Genomic DNA, 21,848 nt, shown 5'->3' with positions numbered 1-21,848 from the left:
TACTTTTTACTTCTACTTGAGTCATATAATTCTGAAGTAACAGTACTTTTACTTGAGTACATTTTTTGGCTACTCTACCCAGCTCTGCTGTATTATGATAATCTATAATATAGATTCTATATAAACGTATGGATATATGACTCTCCCCGCCGCCTGGTGGCGGTAATTCCAATTGTGTTCTTAATGAAAAAGAAAAGCGCCAAAAGAAGAAGCCGCGCTTGCGTACTTGTGGTCTGTGTCACGTGGTTTTATTTACATCTTTTTGGGATAATATTTATATGCGTTTGGTCTTTTTTCATGGTAAGTTTTTAATGTAATTTAATATATCTAGTATTGGTTTAACCATCTTGCTAGTGTGATTAAAATAAGTTACTTATACATTTCTTATCTCCGTCTTTTCGCATTTAGCACATAGAAATCCAACGTAATGCTTGCTCAGGTAATAAATTATAATTTGTTTGCGGGAGCTCTCGCCTCATCAAATCGATAGGTTATTTTCCCTGCGGGAGCAGTGAAAGATCGGTTGTGTTACTGGCAATTAATAACACTGATAAGGAGAAATAAACGCGTAAAGACGAGCTGCGATTACTTTGGGTGACAAATGAGACATTCAGCTAAAGTAGTATTGGCGAGACTTTTACATTTGAAATTGTCCTAAAGATAGTGTAAGTATATTTCAGAGGTGTTTCCAATGTTTTCATTCTGATCGACGTTTACCATCCAAATTCACAGACGAAGCAAGCGACTTTATTCAGTGTCTTCTGTAGCATCAGACGAGAAGTGACTAATGTTTGACGTGTTCAATTTGTCACACCGAACAGACTTATATGCGCCAAAATATAATATAGGGTGCTTTTACAAGTCAAACACCTGTAAAGGTGTTTTTGATAAAAGTGCAAGTAGTGCCCTTAATCGGCCTGTATTTGCAGACTTGCCAGCAGAAAGCTACACAAGATGTCCACAGAGCCTGCCAGCCTGGCTGATCTCCGTGTGCTGCACCAGAGTGATGACTTCATCGTTGTGGACAAACACTGGGACATTCGCATCGACAGCAAGATGTGGTATGAGAAGCAGACCGTGCAGGCACAGCTTCAGCACCACTTCCCTCATCTGGCAGACCCCAGCACCTACTATGGATTCAGGTTAGGAATCACATTATTTATTCTTTTGATATGAATTATAATCATGAAGAGCTGCAGTCTCATGATGTTGCTGTTCTTCCACCAGGTTCTGTCACCAGTTAGATTTCTCCACCAGTGGAGCCCTTTGTGTTGCCCTAAATAAGGCTGCTGCAGGCTCGGCTTTTCGCTGCTTCAAGGACCGGACTGTCACCAAAGCCTACCTGTCTCTGGTAAAGAGCAAAGGGAAAGAAACATCTGACATTACCACATATACTATCATGTATAGCTGTACAGAGTGTCACCACCGCAGGCCAAAATATCTCTCTTTGGAGAAAAAACACAATTATAATTACTCCTGGAGTAGTTTCTGAGAAGAATCTAAGAGAATCAGTTCCTAGAAGATGAACTAATCTCCAAATGGTGTAAAGTTTAATTTAATGTGCAATTCTATTAATATCTAAAGATGACAGACGAGAAAGCTAAAGTAAAAAAACAAAGGATCAAAAATCTCTTACTGGGTGGAAACGTTTTTACATATTAAGCGAGTGTTACAAAACAGGGATGATGCAGGGATGCCATACTTTGCCCTGGTTCTGTTTTCTTTTTGGGATTTGGGAAATTTATATTCTAAAATATTACATAAAGTTGTAATTTCTAAGAATGTGTGTGCTTGGGGGTCAAAACCGTCACATGCCAGTGTATTCACATCACTGTGTGTAATTAATACTTGCTCTAATTTGTAGCTGTATATAAATATTTGGTTCCCAGGTCCGTGGGTGGGTTGAAGAGGAGACACAAACTCTGGATTTCTCCATTGGCAAGAACTCCACTGAAGGAAAAACACACATGATGTGCATTGAGGGAACAGAAGGTACATGAACCAGGTTTGGTTTGCCCTTCGACTTGTATCAAAATTGGAAATTCATGATTAATTTTCAATAACTATTTCAAGCTTCCTTCTGGTTAAATGCTAAATAAACAAAACAATGACACTCCTTTTTATTGTGATGCATTGGTTTCCCCATCCTTTTCTCCTCAGGTTGTGAGAATCCAAAGCCTTGCCAAACTGAGCTCACAGTGTTAGAGTATGGGTTATATGACGGGGATCCAGTCACCAAAGTGCTACTGCAGCCACTGACTGGTAATTATACTTGTTTGTTCCTCTGATATGGGAAAAAGTAAAAGCATACTAAGCTGTTAATGCTTGAAAACTCAGCATTCAAACATGACTCTTTTCTCACCTGTATGGCAACTACAAGTTCAGCACATCATGCAAAGTTTGAGATAACCTTTGTATTTCACAAAAACAATGGCTGTTCAACGCTATCTTTATCCTCAGGCCGAACGCACCAACTGAGAGTCCACTGCACTGCTATCAAACACCCAATCGTTGGGGACTTCACGTACAGCCTGGGAGCAGATGACTCTCCATATCGAATGATGCTGCACGCCTACCTCCTTCACATTCCCTTGGAACCCCAGCCCCTACTTGTGACCACCAGGGACCCCTTCGTCCCTGCGGTGGATCCTAAGTGGCTCCCGCAGCGCTCACTACGGACACTGGCAGCCACTGTGGAGGATGTGTTGGAGCGCAGGAAGGCTGAAGAAGAGGAGAGAAATAGAGTGACAAGAGAAGAGAAAAGAAGAAAACAAAGAAAGGAACGGAGGACTGAGGAGAGCGAGGAGCAGAGGAGGGCTTGTCAGGACTGGTTGAGTGAGTGGGCTGGAGACTGATGCTTTTCTCTTTTTTTTCAAAGCAGTTTCCACATAAAAAGCCTGTTGAGCATGCCCACACTTTCAGAGGGACTTAGATTACATATATGTACAAGACCATGGTTATGTGTCTTTAATTCCCTCACATTGTACTTAAATTGTGACATGGCATGTGTGAGGATATTTTGTGCCGCTCTTGAATGGTACACAACTGTAATCTTCTCTACAGTACACCCACTGTTACTTAGCAACTCCACTGCAGCAGAGGCAAAGGTGCATTGTTCACGGTCCCGTTAATGAGTTCCTCTTTGTCCCAAGTGTAAGAGCTTTTAATGAGCAACTTTTTAAAACGCTCAATTGAACCAATTAAAACATGTTTTTACTCTGATCCTGTGCAGATAATTTTAATTGAATGTGCCAAAGTGAAAAGAATCACGTGGGCTTTGTCAAGGTCAGTGTCTGTGGTTGTCGTCATGTATTGCACTGACATATATGACATATCTGAAATCTCATGTAAAGTCATACTGTATGTTTTTCTGCTGTCATGCATCTACTAAACATTATTCAGCCTCCTCTTTGTCTTTTTCTTTACGGTATTAAAAATATAATTGACCCACTCACTGGGTGGGTGGGGTTGGCTCTGGATGAAAGTAAACATCACTACAAGATAATTGAATGGTAATACAGTACTACAAATGGGTCTATTGTTCATATAACCTCTGTAACCTGTTTTTGCTTTAGTGAGTATTTCATTATCCACCCAACAGTTTAAAGAACTACGGTATACTATTTGCTCTGCAAACCAAAATGAAATGTTGATCACATGAAATCATAGCTTTTTTTAGAAGCTGATTAAATGTGTTGAAGTCAAAGATCCTACAATAGTACCTACAATAAATCAACAAATTGAACAAACATTCAGAACATCTATAACTTGATAGTGAGCTGTTTTAATGCTTTACTTGCTAAAGCAATGGCAGTATCGTTTTGTAAAAGAAGCTCAAATAACTTTAGGATTCCTAAGATGATTATTTTAACTATATTTTTTATATATTTAGGGTCCTTTGTTCTTTTAATATTTTATTTCTTTTGGGGCCACCTGAAACCCAATAGTTTAATTCAAAAGTCTGATATTCAACAGTCAAACAAAAAAATTAAATTTAATTCCAAACATTTGTATGTAAGATTATTTATGTATATATATATATATATATATATATATATATATATATATATATATAGAAGCCGATTAAACATGTTGAAGTCAAAGATCCTACAGTACAATAATTCAACAAATTGAACACAAATTCATAACATCTATAACTTTATGGTGGGCTTTTTTAATGCTTTACTTAAGTGTTATTTTTAAGGATTAGCCTACTATGAACTGGAGGACTGAATCCACATCAGTAGAGATACGGTACAGTTAATAGGACTACATTACCCATAATCCCAGCGTCTGCTACTACGAGGGAAGGCGGAATCATACCGGAAATTGAACCAGGGACCGTATGCATTGACTGTTGACTGCATGGTTGACTGTCACTCTGTCCCAAACTCAAACATCAGGTGTAAAAGTTCAGCGACTGTCAGGAACAAGAAACTAAACGACTGAGATGGCAACGAGCTCGGAGGTGTTCTCGTATGAGAGCTTGGTTCATGCTGTGGCAGGAGCCGTGGTAAGTTAGTAAGCAGCTGTTTCAGTTCTCTTATTTACGCTATAAGAAAAAAAGCAATGACTTGTGTCACGGGGTTTTAAATATCCTCTATTTTAATTCAACTTGTCCTAATTTTGTAAACATAAGGACACTATATGTTACAGTAATACATTCTGCAATACTGTTTAACTAAAACCAGCTGAATTTAATAGAATTTAAAAAGAAATCAGTACAAATCAGTATTTTGAGGTGTATATGTTGAGTGTTTCCACTGAACTGAGTGTTGTACCGGTTTTAGGGAAGTGTGACAGCGATGACAGTGTTTTTCCCCCTGGATACCGCCAGACTGCGTCTGCAAGGTAAAAACAAATTACAGTGTTACATTGAAAAACAATTTAGAAAAACCGAGGCACTCAAGAAGTTAGAAAAATATAAAAAGCCTTTATTGAATCATGGCTTAGTAAAAGTTAAAAAATGCCAACAGTGTTACATTGTATGAGATGCAATAACATCTGAAACAGCTTTTCTTTTGCTTGTGTTCAGTGGATGAAAACAGGAAGGCCAAATCCACTCCAGCAATTCTGGCAGATATTATCAAAGAAGAAGGACTGTGAGTGAAATCCGTATCAGGCTATGTTTAAAGGGCTGCAATCGTTTGTTGTGATTTTTTTTGTGTAATTTGTTTAAAGATAATTCTGTAATTTCAGCTAAATTTCATATCTGCAGTCTTTAATACCATTACATATGGTCATTCTGAAGTTGTAAACTCTGAAATAGTGTGCAGCCAGCAGTTGACGTACTCTCAAATGTGTCTCTCAACATATTGTCTGCAGACTTGCACCCTACAGAGGCTGGTTCCCTGTCATCTGCAGTCTTTGCTGCTCCAATTTTGTCTATTTCTACTGTTTCCACTGCCTCAAAGCCAGTTGGCTGAAGGGAAAACCATCAGCACCCACCACTGACTTAATCGTAGGCATCGCTGCAGGTGAGAGGATCGTAAAGACCCTGGTTTCACTGAGTCAGGACATGAAAGACCATTCAATCTCAGATATAAAGGAACTTTTCAGTGTTAAAACAACCTCAAGTCTGTTATCAGATATGAACCAAAGCAGTTTCAAGTGAGAACAGAGTATGTGTTCAACTGAAGTGATAGCGTGGGTAGGGTCCCTTCTGACAAACGTGTCATTCATACTTTCCAAGTGAATTAAAAGAAAGAGTGTTTGTACAGAAGTGTCCTTCCTTTTGCCTCAACCTTGTTATAAATCTGTACAAGCTGACCAATAAATTGCATGCAAACTATCAGTGAAAGATGCAAAAGTAGGAGAGGTCATGGACTCTGTCTCCATAGAAATAGATCAGTACTAAGACATTTATACCAAAATAGGAAAGTCTTAGCAGAAACCAAGAATCTACTGTCAGAAGTTTGCAAGCACCTATAACAAGATTGCTGGAACCAGATTGAGATGCCTGTACAAGCTGGACCTTTTATACACTTTCAGTATACTTAAAAAGTTAAATTACTTCAGTTTATGTGCAGGGACCCTTTCTGCACTATCACTTAAGTGGAAATTACATTTTGAGGCTTATTAGTAGATAAAAATAGTAACTTATTTGGATGTTGGTGGACTGCCTGAAGTCCTAACTTTAATTTTTAAATAGACCATGGATTGTTTTAACTCCTTTAAGTGTTATTTTCTTGTTCCCATGAGTGAGCAGGAGGGTCTCGTCGTCTTACTGATGTTAGTTGTCTTGATTCATCCGCCTCTTCATCCCTCCAGGAGTTGTAAATGTATTGGCCACCACTCCTTTGTGGGTGGTCAACACAAGGCTGAAGCTTCAGGGATCCAAGTTTCGCAATGAAGACATCCGTCCCACCAACTACTCTGGCATCTTAGGTAGATGGCCACCGTTGCATGTTTGTGTTTGTATTGTCGTACACAGTTGGTACTCCTTACTGTTTATTTTTGTTCTTTTCAGATGCATTTGTGCAAATCGTCCGTGATGAGGGCATCGGGGCCCTGTGGAACGGAACCTTCCCGTCCCTGCTGCTGGTGCTGAACCCTGCCATCCAGTTCATGATTTACGAGGGCCTGAAGAGGTGGCTCAGGAGAGGAATTCCCAGGGAAGTGAGTGAGAAATAACAAGCTTATTCAGTCGTACCTACAAAGCTGAAAAGACACAGGCAGACACTTGTGCACATGACCCTCGGGGATAATTGACTAGAGGTCAGGGGTTAAGCTCTGCACGTGTGATGGCTCTGTTTTAGATCTTGTGCATTTTTACTCTTTTCGGTCTACTAGAGCTTTTGTGGGAATATGTTTTTTTTATGGTTCTCATGTATTTGCAGTGAAGAAACAAGAGTTTCCTTATTGATTTTTACCAGTTGTAAAGGGCTTTGTAACCCTGTCATCATCACATAGAAGCATACCAATCACATGTTTAGACTGCAGCTGCTACTTTTCTGCAAGGTTAAAATCTGATCCGTGTTTCTCCTTCTCTCTCAAGCTTTCATCACTAGAGATCTTTGCGATTGGCGCTGTCGCCAAAGCTGTTGCCACCACTGTTACATACCCTCTGCAGACCATACAGTCCATTCTTCGGGTGGGTTTTGTGCAAATGTCTATGTTATTAAGTGTTCTCTTGATTGAGAGGACTTATTGTCTGTAAAAAGCACAACACATTTCATTTATTTATTTTTTTAACTAAACTTTGTTTAACCACAGTTTGGTCAGTTCAACACTACAACAGAGAAGTCAAAACTGCTGTCCAGTATGAAAACGATCAAGTGGCTACTCGTCAATAGGACAAGGTGGGTTTTATATACACGCAGATTCTTTTCTTTTTGTTTTAGTTCAAGTTTCCATCTTGGCCCTTCTGTTTGGTTTGAGTGCATTACACTGAAGTGACAGTTACAGTATATGACCTGAGGCACTTGTATAAACTAGCAAGTGAATTACAAGGAATTTCTTAAGAACTGTGAAAAGGGCGGGGAGTTACATTTGGCTAGGAGCCCAATACTGATTTCAACGTTAAAAAGTACATATTGCCACAATAGAAACCACTGCAAAGAAGTTAACACATAAATCTGCCATGTCGTTATAATGACTGTTTAACACTGTTGTAATGTTTTGTCCCTGGCTCTGCTGTAGGAAGGACGGCATGTTGGGTCTGTTTAAAGGCCTGGAGGCCAAGCTGCTGCAAACGGTGCTGACCGCTGCCCTTATGTTTCTTCTCTATGAGAAGATCGCCAACAGTACCTTCAGAGTAATGGGACTAAGCAACAACCACTTCAAGAAACATTAGGTGGCAAAACCCCTCTGTAGCATCCCAGTCGAAATCAAAGCAAGTCTGGACTGAAGGTCTCATCATGTAGTTTATTACTCTGTACCTCAGACAAAAAAAAAACACTGAGATTAATAGCAATAATCATGTGTTATCGTTTCAAAAACACTGAATCTTTAGCTGTGACCTGTTTGCAATATATTCCATCCAAAAAATGATTACAAAATAAAGCACTACTGTTTTTTTTTTTACGTTGCTACAGGATGTTTCTGAAAGAATAAGAGTGTGTGTATTGTTAAGCTGCAAATCAGGTGTTGTTGTAAATCTGTAATAAGTGCTTTTGAGTTTCTCATCCTATTGACTTATTTTCCTTCAGCAGAGGGAGAACAAGATAATAAATGTAAAATAAATTGTTTTCCAAATGGCCCACAGAAGACATTTGCTGCATTATTCATATCTTTATAGGACTTTGCTGCACAAATACAGTTGGGTCCCCCACAAAAGACTTGAAATACAAACAATGAATGTGTGGCCATGGTGTATGCTTTCATCTTTCATTTAAAAGGTTTCACAAAAGTATGGCATTTAAAGATGTATGAAAAGTTCATCCATTTTCAGTGACTCAAGTATTTGGGCAAATGTCTAAAAATAAGTTAATTTTGTCAGTTGCAGTCCGTTTTCACATTACTCCAAGACAAATGAAGCAGATGACGGATTTGATGTGGATTTCAAGTATTCATTTAGCATTTAGCAGATGTTTGAACTTTATGAAGGTAGATTTGTGTCTTTATTATTCAATCAAAAAAAGGTTGCATTAAACAAAAAAATATTTCCAATCAAAACCTTCATATATCATAATAAGAAAAAGATTTAAATGCAAAAACATATTTGAGACCCCCAAAAAATTGCATTTCAACAATTATTTTTTGATTGAACATGTTTTCTTTGATTGAAGTAATCCTTACTGTTTGGGCCGTATTAAGACTACAACATTTGTGTCATTAATATTAAATCCCAAAAAGTTGCATTAATTAAAAAAAGTATTTCAAACAATATATGTTGTGGAAAAAAATCTTATCAATCAACATCTCTGTATAAAATGTTTAAACCCCTATCCGGACTGAAACTGAATGTATTTTGATTCCCAGGAATAAGACTTGAGAGATGAGTCCGATTTATGTAGATTTATGCAGTTGCATGCAGAACATACATCATGCGTCTCGATGTAGGAAATGACACAGAACAAGGGATGCATAATGATTTTAAACACCACAAATAATGACTAAATCTTACGATTCTGATAAAACAGGTCATTCTCACGTCGGTGCTCATCTTTTAGGAACAAAATATCAGTTTGCACACTTTGTACCCACTTTGTACCCAGGCCAAGGCTAATATTTCCATTTGATTTGCCTAATCAAATGGCCAAGGATACCTGTCCATCACAGTACCTGGTATGTTTTTAACGCAAAATCGGATGAACATAACAGCTCCCAGCGGTCAGCAGATGAATTGCAATTTTTTTTTCTACCTCTAAATTGGTCAGACGTTTGTGCTATGCTGCCCCCATGTGGTCAGCAGTAGTATTGCTATATAGAGAGGGTTTAAGATAACATTTGGTTGATGATAAATGGAAATACTGTAATCCAAATCCAATCGGATCAATGAAGGGATAATAGTTACATTTTAGCACGATTTCTGATGCCTTTTGATGTGGATAATATGGATTAATTAACAATATCCTGCCTGATCCTATTTGCAGTTCGCATCATAAAAAGTCTAGAAATACACCAGAGTCCATTCATTATCTAAAACTATGAACCAGCATACCGGTCCACACCATAGTCCACACGTGGAGCAGTCATGACAGTGTGCAGATCTCTCACTACTCGGGATGGGTATAAGCAGCACCAGCTGGACTGAGCTCGGCGCATCCACATGCTTTACAGATCGCGGCTACTCCCGTCGTTACGTGAGCGTCCGCGGCGCCGTAGCCGGCAGTAGTTCACACTTTCGTAATTACGTAACACTTCAGCTCCTGTGATTTTCACAAGAACTAAAACAAAAAAAAAACATGAATTCAACAATGGCAAAAGAGTCCGAGAAGACCTGCGTTTTGTGCTGCCAAGACATCGACATCTTCGCCCTGGGGAAATGCGACCACCCGGTGTGCTACCGCTGCTCCACCAAGATGAGGGTGCTGTGCGACCAGAAGTACTGCGCCGTCTGCCGGGAGGAGCTCGACAAGGTGCGGGCTGCTCAACTACCCGAGCCCGGGGATTCGCTCTGCAGGCGCTAGCCAAGGCCGCAGCGTCTTCGTAGCTGCATTGTTTTAGGGGGGGGATAAAACAGACCTGTTGGCATCTGATAATAGCTGAAGTCATGGCAAGAAGGTTTAGACAGAATAAGGACTGATAACCAACGCGGTGCGTCTGCTGTTCAGACAACTTTGGCGTGTTTCATGCATGCTAAGCTAAGCAGGCTAATGGCAACATCTGCCAGCTCTGCTGCTGTCAGCTGGAGTTGGCTCACTTGGCCTTTTTACATTTAAATTCAAAGTACGGTGTCAGTCTGACTCTGCAGGTCTACACCCTTCTCATTTAAGACGTTTAATTTATGAGTAACTAGCTACCCTTCTACTCTGCTGTCACCATTAATAAACAAGTACAAGGGATTTTAACAACTCCTGTCAATAGTGCCATTTTTTTTTTTAAATTTTTGACAATTACTGTAAGATTTTCACAACGATACTTATTTAATATTTAAGCAGTCTCTTTTGAGTACAACGTATTCACAGCCTAAACTGTTGAAGGTGGATGTAAAGAGCTGATCTTAAAGCTCACATGTTCTCATATTGGACTTGAATGTCAGCAGCATGAATCTCCTACAGAAAACATCTGCTCGATGTTTAATCTTGGTCCTATGAATTATCCAAAATATTAATTATCTGGCCCTGAAAGTTTCATAATGTGTTCTGGTTGTCTGTATTTTCCATTCATCTGTATTTGAGAGTGCAGTTTTATCTGCAGTCACTAGAATCAAAGAAAGTAAAACATATTGTGAGGTATGTCTTAGATAAGGCTCTACAAAAGACAACGATTAAACAACAGTTTCCCTCAGAGGGTTCTTTTATGTTTGTTGCAGTAGTGACTGGCCCAGGAGGTAATATCTGCCCAAAGCTACCCTTTTGTATAGTGATGAGTAATTTTCTCTTTGACAATTTTAGTATTATTGAATAATCAATTAACGTATTTTCCTATTATCACTGTCGATGAACTTCCTGTTCATCACGATTGACTTCAGCTGGCAGATGCTTTGTATTAACATAGTAAAGGTGTATTTGCAAATGTGAGAATCAAAAATTGACACAAATCAGGAATGTCGTAGGCTTGGCGGTTAGGCTCCAAGCTTCACCATAGTGGTTATGTTTTTACCGACATCTTCCATCTTCACAGTGACAAGAGTCCTTTCTCCAATGCCGACAGACGCCTATCTACGTGGTGTTTGTATAATCTCTCTGTGCTTGTTTGGGTTTTCTCTGGGTACACTAGTTTCCACCCCTAGTCTAAAATCATGCATGTTAGGCTTATTGGTGATAGGAGTGAGTAAGTGTGATTATTTGTGGTTGTTTTTCTATATCTGGTCTTATAGTTGACTGGTGACCTGTCCAGGGGGTATGACTTCCTTTTAGACAGCTGAGATAGACTCCAGCAGACGCCTTTGACTCATAGGAAGACGTGGATACAGTGGCAGAGCCAGCCAGTTTTCAGTGGGATATGTGACAGGTCATATTTATGTGCATCCTTAAAATACGTCCTGCTGCACCCTGCTGCTGAAAACAAAAGGATTCCCCATCCATTATTAAAAAAAAAAGTCATTGTGTCCAGGGTGGCCAGATGCTCCAAATCTGCCACTGCGTGCATATAGAGATAATGGATGGATGGATGGCAAACCACTTTGCCAAAGTCTGGGAAAGTATCCAAACTGTTATCATCAGCTTACAGAAAATTGGGCTGACCCAGAACATACCGCTGTACAGATCTTGGATCTTGACATGGACTGAGAGATAGCAGGGTTGAGCTCAGCTAAACTTTGCAGCTGATTACATGAACAGAGAAAAATGGTCATTGTTTGCCCGCAATGATTAAAGGGATGTTGAGGAAAATACAGCTAAACAATACAGCATCAAGGACCCTTTACAGCTAGTAGGTGAGGTGTAGGTGAGGTGCTGTGGGGCTGTTTTGCAGTGAGACCTTCAGTTTGCATAATGTAAATGGGCTGACAGGATGGACTGCCACAAAATCCTTAACCATAAACCATCAGAAAGAAGGTTTGATATAATCAAGTGTTTCAACTGGATAATTACCAAAACATGTTAAAGGTAGCTGTAGATAAAGCTCCCAAAATCTAGATCTCAGTCCTGTTGAAACGGTGTGAATTGTGCTGAGGGTCAGTTAAAGGGCCGCAACATATATTTTAGTTTGAGTGTGTAATTTTGTCCTTTTGTGAAAATCACAAAATCTATGCACTCAATTCTCTCTCTTTCCCTTCAAAAGGAGGATTTGATTAAAATTGAATCCTTGAAAGCTCAGTTTCTGTCAAGACATTTGTGTCCATAATGAATGTATGTGAACATCTGATCGGAATAATAATGAATATCAAGTCAAGTCTGCATACTGAACAGGTTTACGTTTGATCTTGGCGACGGTGTATATGATGTCATCAGTTCTTGTGCTGTCTCATCGTTCTCAGGTGGTGTTTGTGAAAAAACTGGAGACCTTTCAGTCTCTGCCCCTTCATCAGTTCCCCTGCGAGAAGAAGTATGACATCTATTTCCGAAATGAGATGCTCTTTGCACAGTACAGGTATGGGATGACTCTGTACTTTCCCATTGCAATCTCTTGGTAAACTATACTGTGACAGGTAACATTTGACTTTTTTTTTTTTAATATTACCTGACCCTAAATGATATCTACAATCAGGGTAAAATATCACAAGAGATCAGTTGTTTAATAAAATACTCTTTGGTGTATATATAAGAAAAGTACAGCTGATGAAGTTTTCAATAATTAATTGTCAGAATCAGATATGCATCAACTTATCTTCTGGTAGATTTATGTTGAAATAAATGTAGTTTTGTTGCAGATTGAGAGACATTGTAAAAGTCATCTTTAGTCGTTTGTTTTGTTTTTTTAAAATTCTGAACAAAAAGTGTAAATGAAAGAAGTTGTTAAACAGTTTGTACGATTAATTTTAGTTTGGATCTCAGATGGGAACATTTTTATTTACATACATTTATTTTTCTTCAAATAAGTGAAGGCCTTCAGTTGCGAGTGTGAGAGAATAATGCTGATAAAATGCCGTCCTGTGGGCCCATATGTTGGTGCTGAAGTGCCACAAAGGCTGTGATAAGTTCTTCAGAAAGCTTTTGTCAAAGTAACAGCATCCAAAACATTTGTGGTGACATAATAATGTAGCAATGACTGCAAAAAATTCTGGCTAAACTTAACCAATATAACAATGTTAATTATAACTTGCTTCACTGGCCTAAGTAATTATTTTACTCTACTCGGACTGAACCATTTTTTTTTGTTATTTTTTTTTCTCTTTTCCCACCCCAAGACATCTGCTGTTGTCAGAGTGTATCCGTTGTCCAGAGCCCAAGGTTTTCTCCAGGTTCGAGGAGCTGGAGCAACACATGAGGAAGCAGCATGAGCTCTTTTGTTGCAAACTCTGTTCAAAACATCTGAAGGTACTCTTCCAGTCTACGGTTGTCCTTGCAGTGTGAGATGTCTCTTTAAATCTGACCATAAACTGTCTGAGATAAGTTCTGATTCATTCTGCCCCTCTGGAAATAAAAACATCAAATAAGTGTGTATGTACAACTCCAACTGCAAAAAAGTTGTGTCACTGATTAAGATGTAAATGAAAACAAAATCCAATGATGTTCAAGTCTCATAAATCCATTATTTATTAACAATAGAATGTAGAAAACAAATACATTGTTTAAGGTGAGGAGATGTGCCATCTTAAGGACAAAAAAACTGTTAATTTTGAACTTTGTGCCAAAATAGTTTGATGGTCTTTACCACTGTGTCGCATCCCCTCTTCTTTTAACAGTCCATAAATGATCTCTTGCGCAAGTTGCTGGAGTTTTGTGATGGGATTTTTGTCCCATTGTCTGATATTGGATTTGAGCTGCTCAACTTGCTGGTGCTGTTTTTTTTTAATTACTTTTTAAGGGTGTGCCAAATGTTTTGAGTTGGTGAAAGCTTTGGTTTCAACACCTGAATTTTTCTTCTGTTGAGCTGTGGTTTTGTAATTAATTCAGTATACAGTTTAGCATTTTAACATTGCATAGGCACTAATGGTACTAATGCTGCCCTAAGTACCATTAGTGCCTATGAAATGTCTTTATGACATGATGACAACAGATGATATGGTAAATGGTAAATGGCTTACACTTATATAGCGCTTTCCAGCTGTATTCCTACAGCCCCAAAGCGCTTTACACTGCAAACATTCACCCACACACGCACACATTCACACACCGGTCGTCGGCGGAGCTGCCATAGACAACGGCGCTGGCCTGACAACCGGGAGCAACCGGGGGATTCAGTGTCTTGCCCAAGGACACTTTGGTGGACACAGGCGGAACTAGGGTTCGAACCACTGACCTTCAGGTTCATGGGCGAACGCTCTACCAACTGAGCCACCTTCCCCATGGACAGTGCAGGAATGTAACGACTCAGTTCTTTCTGATTGTGAACTATAATTGGTAAAGACTTAAGTAACTGATCCTCTAAAAGCAATGTAAATATACATTTTTGTTTTTCTTCATTGTGACAAATGAGCAAAAGGCCAGTGAAAGGGGTGACATGGTAAACCTCCCATCACTGAACAATATTTTGTACCATCAAAGAGAGGGAAAATATGGAAATGCCTATTATTCATACATTTAACAACAGGGTTTGGCATGGTGATCATAAGTTATACAATTTGTATTTTGATTACAACATGGGTTTCCACAATTAACATTCATAGCAACGTGTGTGTTTTACTGTCAGGAACCAAACTGCTGTAAACACTCAATGTTGAAGAAAACTATGCGCTTTTCTTCATTTAACAGGAGAATTAGTCAGCAGGGTGTGTTCAGAGCCACTTCTGACTTAGTAACAGTGGGACAGATGACAAAACATAGTTTTAGAGGTTTTAATTAAAATGTATTAAGAACAGATGGTTGCATCGAGTTAAGTGTGCATTAAATCTTGCAGATCTTCTCCCACGAGCGAAAGTGGTACAATCGTAAGGAACTGGCACGCCACAGGGCACACGGAGACCCAGATGACACCAGTCACAGAGGACACCCGCTCTGCAAGTTCTGCGATGACCGTTACCTTGACAACGATGAGCTGCTTAAGCATTTGCGCAGGGACCATTACTTCTGCCATTTCTGTGATGCAGACGGTTCTCAGGAATACTACAGGTGATTAAAGCCCTTTCACGTATCACACAAACGCTCCTTTGGTTTGTTTGCACCTGTGGTGCACAAGTACTAAAACAAGTGATTTAATTTTACTTTGAACTCTGCTGTCAACAGTGATTATCAATATCTGAGCGAGCACTTTAGAGAGAGTCACTATCTGTGCGAGGAGGGCCGCTGTGCCACAGAACAGTTCACCCATGCATTCCGTACCGAGATCGACTACAAGGCCCACAAGGCCGCTGCACACAGTAAGAACCGAGCAGAAGCTCGACAAAACCGCCACATCGACCTGCAGTTTACCTACGCCCCGAGGCAGCAGAGGAGGAATGACGGTAGGTCACAGTGTTGTCGTACACCATAGATGCACCCCCAGGAGCAATGTAGACACAACTGTAATTTGGAGGCAATAAATGTGAGGAAAACGCGTGTATCCACAGCCATGGTCACAGGCGAGGACTACGAGGAAGGACGCCAGAATCGAGGAGGGAGAGGAAGGACGCAGGGAGGACAGAAGAGCTGGAGGTACTCCCGGTGAGTCAGGGTTCTCTGATTGATTGGGAAATGGATTTGAAAGAGGGCCTAGCTGCGCACAAACAGCACAGAAAGACCTTTGAGCAGAGGAAAAGATGCAGATGCCACATTGTTTCTGTCTTATCGCTGAATTGCAGACCTTCCAGTGGGGATATTAAAGTCTGAATCTATGAAATACTTAACAAATGTGTCAATTATAATCAGTCAGATATGACTCCTAACTCGTCTTTTAATATATTAGTATATGAACTGTACACAAATATAAGACATGTCTATGTGCAAATTTAGCAGCTGGTACAGTCACAGTTTACTCTTATTTCAGTAGTGGTTATTTTTGTCATGTATCTGGTTTCTTCACCTTTCTGTTTGTCTGCTTGTCCCTGCAGAGAACGAGAGGAAGAGGACCGGCAGGTGGAAGCTGCTTTAAGGGCTTCCATGACGATGAGTAGACAGGCAGAGAGAGGTACATTGCAGGAGAGAAGCACTCCTAAGCACAGCAGAGAAGAGAGGACGGATAGAACAGAACCGGATGAACCAAAACACAAGACAGGACCTGTGAAAACAGCTAAACCTCCAGGTAAAATAAAATATATATACGTGTGTAACCTGGTGTTGGGCTTTTTTTTTAAAAAACATTTTGTGTAGATATGTAGCTTCCTGGATTATTATCTCTACAATTAGACCAGCAGCAGAAATTCTAATGCTTTTGTTTCCTTATTTAACAGTTAGAACAATGAAGAGCACTAATCCAGGGGATGAAGATGACTTCCCAGCTTTGGGAGCCATAGCTGCAGCACCAATGTAAAGATCAGCCACCGAGCAACCTGCGCTTCTCATGAAACAGTCTCTGTGTGGAAATATTACATTTTTGTTGCTGTCTCTCTTCCAGTGTAAAGCCGGCTCCTGTAGTGGCGGCAGCAGCTCCTGCAGCTCTGAAGGAAGACGACTTCCCTAGTCTTTCAACTACTGCAGTTACAACCCCGATGACCCCGGCTTACTCTTCCCAGTCTAAGAGGACCTCCTCTTTTCACGACGAGGATTTTCCTGCTCTCGTCTCCAAAGTCCGGCCGTTCAAACCCGCAGCAGGCACCAACTCTGCCTGGTCCAACCATAGTGCTGTCGCTAAACCTGTCAATCATCCTACTCCTTCCTCCAGACCTGCCCCTCCTCTTTCATCTGCGTCGTCTGGCCCTCAGCTTCTCTCCTCATCAGCCTCATCATCTTCACGCAGGAAAAAGAAGGTCGGGGAGAGTGCCAAAGCAGCATCTCGTCTCTCTCCTCTCGCTTCTGACGATGAGGATGGAGGAAAAACGCAGCAGGAGTTCCGCTCAGTGCCGACCATGTTGGATATCTCCTCCCTGCTCACTGTTAAAGGAGGCAACAACAAGCCCCCGACAGTGACCTCCCACTCTTCCAATCCGACTCCCAACACAGACCCCCCCCCCTCTAAAGCCAGTAAGAAGAAAAAGCAGAAGAACACGCCTGCTTCCTCCACATCTGTGTCCACAGTGTCGGGGATGGCGACGGCGGCTGTAAACACAATCTCAGTGGAAACGGCGGCACAAAAGGAAAACGTCCCTGAGAAAACTTGGAACAAACCACTTTCCAGTGCTGTGACGACAGCGGCGGTGGCGGCGGGTGGGTTAGCCAACGGCTACGCTGACACATTTGCACCAGTTGGCAAAGATTCACCCGCGGCGAGCCCACAACCCAGTACGGACCCCGCTCCCGAGCAAGAGGAAGACTTCCCTGCACTCATGACCAAGAAACCACCCCCAGGTACGGCTGGCAACGCATTTACATCCCATCACGTTCATTTCATTTGCTTACGTGGAAGAGGTTGAGAAAAATGTTCACTACCACTTTTATTTTTCATTAACAAGTTGAAAACACAAGTGTATATACATTTAAAAAGATTTTCAAACATTTGCAAAGTATTATCTGTTTGAATAAGTGCTAATCTTTGACATGAAGTTGGCTTAAAAAAGAATTTAAGACCACAAAATGAAATTGTATAGAAAACGTCATGCATCCTCCATAGTCTTTTGTTTGTTTCATTCGTTTGAGCTTTCATCCTGTTTATGTGTTAATGGTAGATAAATCCAAACGACGACAGAGTAGACTGCATTGATCAATGTTGCCCGCTTGGAGCCTCCTCTGATTGCTCATCAAGCACTCTCCATCTGATTGGTCCCTGTAAACATCAGGTGATCCAACACAGCTGACACAGTTTTCTTCATCTTTTCTCGCCGGATGAATGGAGGTTGATGTGCCAGTTAAAAATCCTGTGATGCCTATCTGAAAAGATGAAAATATTTCAGCTTTCAGGTGGACAGATGTTCTGAATGTTTACATGCAGCTGAAAACGTTTAATAGGATCACGCCAACCCCGCATCTGAAATGAAATGAACTAATGCTACGTGACTGCGATTTTCCCGTAGCGGTGGCGTATTGTGGAGTAAATAACATCCTGAATCTATTGCTGCTTTCAAGGCTAATGGAGGGTAAAGACTGGACGCCATTCCAGTCAATAAATGGAGAGCGGAAGGCTCCATAGCTGATCTTATCTTTCTGATGCAAGCGTGTGTGGCTGGTTTTTGGAAAAATTGATTAATCAATATTTAGTCTTTAAGTGGTCAGTGTTTTCTCTGTAAACATCTGTTTAGGGGAAACGATGCGGTCGGAGTTTTTATATACCAAAATAACTGAGTGTACGTTTTGAAAAAGATGAAGTTGCTGAACCCATTGTGAGTTTTGATGCATGAACTTTTGAGTGACATTTGTTGCTTTCAGAGGAGTCTTGAGAGAATGACAAAATTTTGTAGAAAAGATGTACCACAAACTGGTTCAAAGTTGAACTTTTATTGTACAGTATTGCACAACGAGGGTTGTTGTGAAGTGCAGATAATTGATTGGAGTGAAGACGCACCACCACTCGGCTCACTTGAAACATTTATTCAGAATATTTTTTTTCTTTTCTATGCTGCTACCAATATATCTGTGTCAGTCCAACATTGGTGGGTTATGTTGGTAGACTGGTGACGGTTTGAGTCTTGATTCTCTTCAGATGTGCGCAAGTGAACCCTTCCACTGTTGTTTTAACCAGGTTTCAAGACCTCTTTCCCGATGAAGGCGACGGCTGCTCCGACCGCTGCTCCTCCTCCTCCTCCTCCTCCTGGCCTGACCATCCCCGCCCCCAAACCGCCCCCGGGGTTCACTGGAATCCCCCTCAACAGCAACGTGGTGGAGCCTGCACCCAACGCAGTCAACCTGTGAGCGCATCTCACTTTTCAAATAAAATGTCTTCTTTTGGTTAGTTTGTTATCCATTTAAAAAAAAAGAGAGAGAGAAAGAAAGCTCTTGTGTGGGGTTTGTGTAGCTCAGACCAGTGTTTGTTTTTATCTCCAGCCCGCCCAAAGTGACGAGCAGTGGTTACCTGGTGCCAGAGGACTTCCAGCAGAGGAACCTGGTGCTCATCCAGTCCATCAGAAATTATCTCAACAATGACGAGTCAAAGTTCAACCAGTTCAAAAACTACTCTGCACAGTTCAGACAGGTAATTAAACCTTTTTCTCTCTCTTCTTAAAAAGAAGCTTTGCAGTAATGTTTGGGAAGGACCTCACGATACGATACGCATCACGATACTTGAGCCACGATACGATACACATTGCGATATCCCGATTATTATATTCTACATAGTTCACCGAAAAATTTAAAAATTCATTACACATCTTAAAATCCAAGTTGTATATATGTACATCAGATGATAGTGATGGATCTTAAAATCCGAGTTGCACGTTCATCAGATTATAGTGACAATTCATGGGACAAACTGAGTCAAAACAATGTTTTATTATAACTATACAAGCTAAAGTTACAACATATTTGTATATGTTTTTCATATTATTTACATCATATGAAATTAACATTAAATTTAGTATGAGGTTGCTTTAATTATGTGGCAAATGATAATAAACACAAGAAAGATGGATACTAAAACCAAGGACAGGCACAGTGATCAGTCAGTATAGATATAAATCCATAAATAAATAAACCTCTGTCCATTATTTTTCATTTTTTAAGGATAGGCAATTGTGTTATATAAAAAATAAATTATAAAATTAAATAAAACGTGAAATAAAACCTGAGCTCAGTGCAGGGCCCTCCCAGGGTTGGTAGAGAGTGGCAATGCCCAGGACTGTCACTTAGGTAGGAGCACTGGGTGATATAATGGGAAAAAAATCGGGGATAAAAAATATATTAAAAAAAAAAAAATAATATCGATATTGAATCGGCTGGAAAAGTATCGCGATATATTGCCATATCGATATTTTTGCCACCCCTAGTAATGTTGATAGTTTGAAACGACTTTGCTCCCCTCTCTGCTCTGGATTTCCAGAGTGTGATATCTGCAGCCCAGTACCACCGCAGCTGTAAGGACCTGCTCGGAGAGGACTTTAACCGCATCTTCAACGAACTCCTGGTACTCCTACCGGACACTGGCAAGCAGCAGGAGCTCCTGGCTGCCCACGGAGACTGCAAGGCTCTGGAGAAGCAGTCGGGTGCCGGAGGAGGAAAGAAAAATAAGAACAAGAAGAACGCCTGGCAGACGCCCGCTACCGCTGCAAACACAGCGGCCGACTTGGACTGCCAGGTGTGCCCCACGTGCAGACAGGTACTGGCCCCCAAAGACTTCAACTCCCACAAAACTCTGCACATCAGGGACAGCGAGGAATTCCCTTCCTTGCAGTCGATTAGCCGTATCATCAGCTAACCCCCCACCCACACTTCTTCTGCTCTGTTTGCCTTTGTGGGGCAGAATGGCTTCGCCCCTGCAGCAGCCAGTGTGGGAAAACAGCAGCCTGTTTCCTGTTTGACCATGTCCCAGAGGAGCCTCAGGCCTGTCTCTCAGAATGAAGGAAAATGGTTGGGATTATATTGATTTGGTTCTATAAATGGTTGGTACAGTTCAGGAAGAAGGATGCTTTATCTTAATTCTTGTTTAAACTCGCATCCTGAGGATGCCCCTCGTCGTTGCTTGCACCGGCAACCTCTAATCAGAACTCTCACTTCAGTGAAAGTGGAGAAGATTGCATCGCTCCCTGTCATTTAAGTCAAAATTATATATGTACTTTGCTTTCGGTTTCAAATTGACAGAGGACACACTGTCTCGTTAAGATCAGAGTTAAAGTATGTGTGACTTAACTGGTGCTGCTTGGGTAAATAACGCAAGAGTTCATTTCAAATACTCTGCACAATATTTATTTAAGTGTAGAATTTTTTTTTCATTCATGAGGAAGGCCTGTTAATGTGAGTGAATGGATTATTAGTTTATGTCACAGTAAGCTGCTTTACAATTTAGAACAACTTTCAGTTTTTAATAATGTTTTAATAGACATAATCTTTTTGTCTAAATCACTCACTGAATTTGGCGTATTTGTTGGACTGGTTCATCAGGGCTGCTGTGTTGCACAGCGTTTCAAATGGAAACTTAAAAATAAACAATGAAAGAATGTCCTCGTGGGTCTCATTGTTTGCAAGGACCAGCTCGGTTTTGCCACTCTAACTTTGACCTGGCTATTTCATTTATATCAACCTCAGTGCCATTAAGCTTTTACACAAAGTGTATTTGTGCCACACATTAAAGTACAAAGTCTTTAGTTCTCCAGCCCAGGACCCACTAGTCTTTGTGTATCTGAGCGTGCACATAGTCCATCTTTATTCATTGGTAATGTGTTATCAAAAAATAAGATGAAAACAAGGAGCCCTTGGCAGCATTAGGAAGAGATTCAAATGGACATACGGTAAGTAAAAAAACAAAGCATATCTGAGAAATGGTTGCCTTTTACGCATACTAACAATTCTCTGTGACGGTTTGTATATGTGGTTGTACTCAGGAGACATAACATTGACATTTCATGGTAAGGTTCATGGTTGAAATTTAAATTAAAAAAAGTAATTGTCTTAGGAAGGGATTAGATGGTGTTGCGATGGCTTCCAATGCAACTGTGAGAAACCTTGGTGTTTTCAATCAGGATTTGTCGTTTAAACCATATG

At 40.5% G+C, this 21,848-nt stretch overlaps 3 protein-coding genes across 6 annotated transcripts; all 3 read left to right on the top strand.

Annotated features, from left to right (window-relative positions):
• The first annotated feature begins 223 nt into the window (after positions 1-223).
• Positions 224-3,400, top strand: rpusd1 (RNA pseudouridine synthase domain containing 1). Of its 2 annotated transcripts, none has more exons than XM_061711500.1 (6): positions 224-300; positions 930-1,142; positions 1,228-1,351; positions 1,890-1,992; positions 2,161-2,262; positions 2,461-3,400. In XM_061711500.1, exons 2-6 carry the CDS (start codon positions 955-957, stop codon positions 2,853-2,855), a joined length of 912 nt encoding a protein of 303 aa, XP_061567484.1. In that variant the 5' UTR covers positions 224-300; positions 930-954; the 3' UTR covers positions 2,856-3,400. The 2 variants fall into 2 exon arrangements, with proteins under 2 accessions (XP_061567484.1, XP_061567483.1); XM_061711499.1 differs by lacking the exon at positions 224-300 and adding an exon at positions 424-665.
• A 940-nt stretch (positions 3,401-4,340) lies between these two features.
• slc25a17 (solute carrier family 25 member 17) lies at positions 4,341-8,199 on the top strand. Of its 2 annotated transcripts, none has more exons than XM_061711535.1 (9): positions 4,341-4,513; positions 4,791-4,851; positions 5,036-5,102; positions 5,326-5,477; positions 6,271-6,387; positions 6,470-6,618; positions 6,998-7,093; positions 7,216-7,301; positions 7,642-8,199. In XM_061711535.1, exons 1-9 carry the CDS (start codon positions 4,451-4,453, stop codon positions 7,793-7,795), a joined length of 945 nt encoding a protein of 314 aa, XP_061567519.1. In that variant the 5' UTR covers positions 4,341-4,450; the 3' UTR covers positions 7,796-8,199. The 2 variants fall into 2 exon arrangements, with proteins under 2 accessions (XP_061567519.1, XP_061567520.1); XM_061711536.1 differs by having other exon boundaries at positions 4,407-4,522.
• Positions 8,200-9,671: 1,472 nt separating this feature from the next.
• Positions 9,672-21,308, top strand: znf598 (zinc finger protein 598). Of its 2 annotated transcripts, XM_061711935.1 has the most exons (12): positions 9,700-10,022; positions 12,527-12,639; positions 13,397-13,526; positions 15,049-15,260; positions 15,375-15,592; positions 15,698-15,791; positions 16,178-16,368; positions 16,517-16,592; positions 16,681-17,570; positions 18,898-19,063; positions 19,200-19,347; positions 20,191-21,308. In XM_061711935.1, exons 1-12 carry the CDS (start codon positions 9,849-9,851, stop codon positions 20,563-20,565), a joined length of 2,787 nt encoding a protein of 928 aa, XP_061567919.1. In that variant the 5' UTR covers positions 9,700-9,848; the 3' UTR covers positions 20,566-21,308. The 2 variants fall into 2 exon arrangements, with proteins under 2 accessions (XP_061567921.1, XP_061567919.1); XM_061711937.1 differs by lacking the exon at positions 20,191-21,308 and having other exon boundaries at positions 9,672-10,022; positions 18,898-19,103; positions 19,200-19,314.
• Positions 21,309-21,848: the final 540 nt, after the last annotated feature.

Source organism: Cololabis saira, chromosome 21, assembly GCF_033807715.1.
Source record: "Cololabis saira isolate AMF1-May2022 chromosome 21, fColSai1.1, whole genome shotgun sequence".
Classification (NCBI taxonomy): domain Eukaryota; kingdom Metazoa; phylum Chordata; class Actinopteri; order Beloniformes; family Belonidae; genus Cololabis; species Cololabis saira.
Note: the sequence above shows the minus strand (reverse complement) of the source record. Positions and strands in the feature narration are given on the sequence as shown.

Coding starts and splice junctions, on each gene's coding strand:
- rpusd1 (XM_061711500.1), top strand. CDS start 955: ATGTCCACAGAGCCTGCCAGCCTGGCTGATCTCCGTGTGCTGCACCAG. Junction 1,352..1,889: donor CCAAAGCCTACCTGTCTCTG/GTAAAGAGCAAA, acceptor TTTGGTTCCCAG/GTCCGTGGGTGGGTTGAAGA. Junction 1,993..2,160: donor GTGCATTGAGGGAACAGAAG/GTACATGAACCA, acceptor TTTTCTCCTCAG/GTTGTGAGAATCCAAAGCCT.
- slc25a17 (XM_061711535.1), top strand. CDS start 4,451: ATGGCAACGAGCTCGGAGGTGTTCTCGTATGAGAGCTTGGTTCATGCT. Junction 6,388..6,469: donor CAACTACTCTGGCATCTTAG/GTAGATGGCCAC, acceptor TGTTCTTTTCAG/ATGCATTTGTGCAAATCGTC. Junction 6,619..6,997: donor GGAGAGGAATTCCCAGGGAA/GTGAGTGAGAAA, acceptor TTCTCTCTCAAG/CTTTCATCACTAGAGATCTT.
- znf598 (XM_061711935.1), top strand. CDS start 9,849: ATGAATTCAACAATGGCAAAAGAGTCCGAGAAGACCTGCGTTTTGTGC. Junction 16,593..16,680: donor GCCATAGCTGCAGCACCAAT/GTAAAGATCAGC, acceptor TCTCTCTTCCAG/TGTAAAGCCGGCTCCTGTAG. Junction 19,064..19,199: donor GCACCCAACGCAGTCAACCT/GTGAGCGCATCT, acceptor TTTTATCTCCAG/CCCGCCCAAAGTGACGAGCA.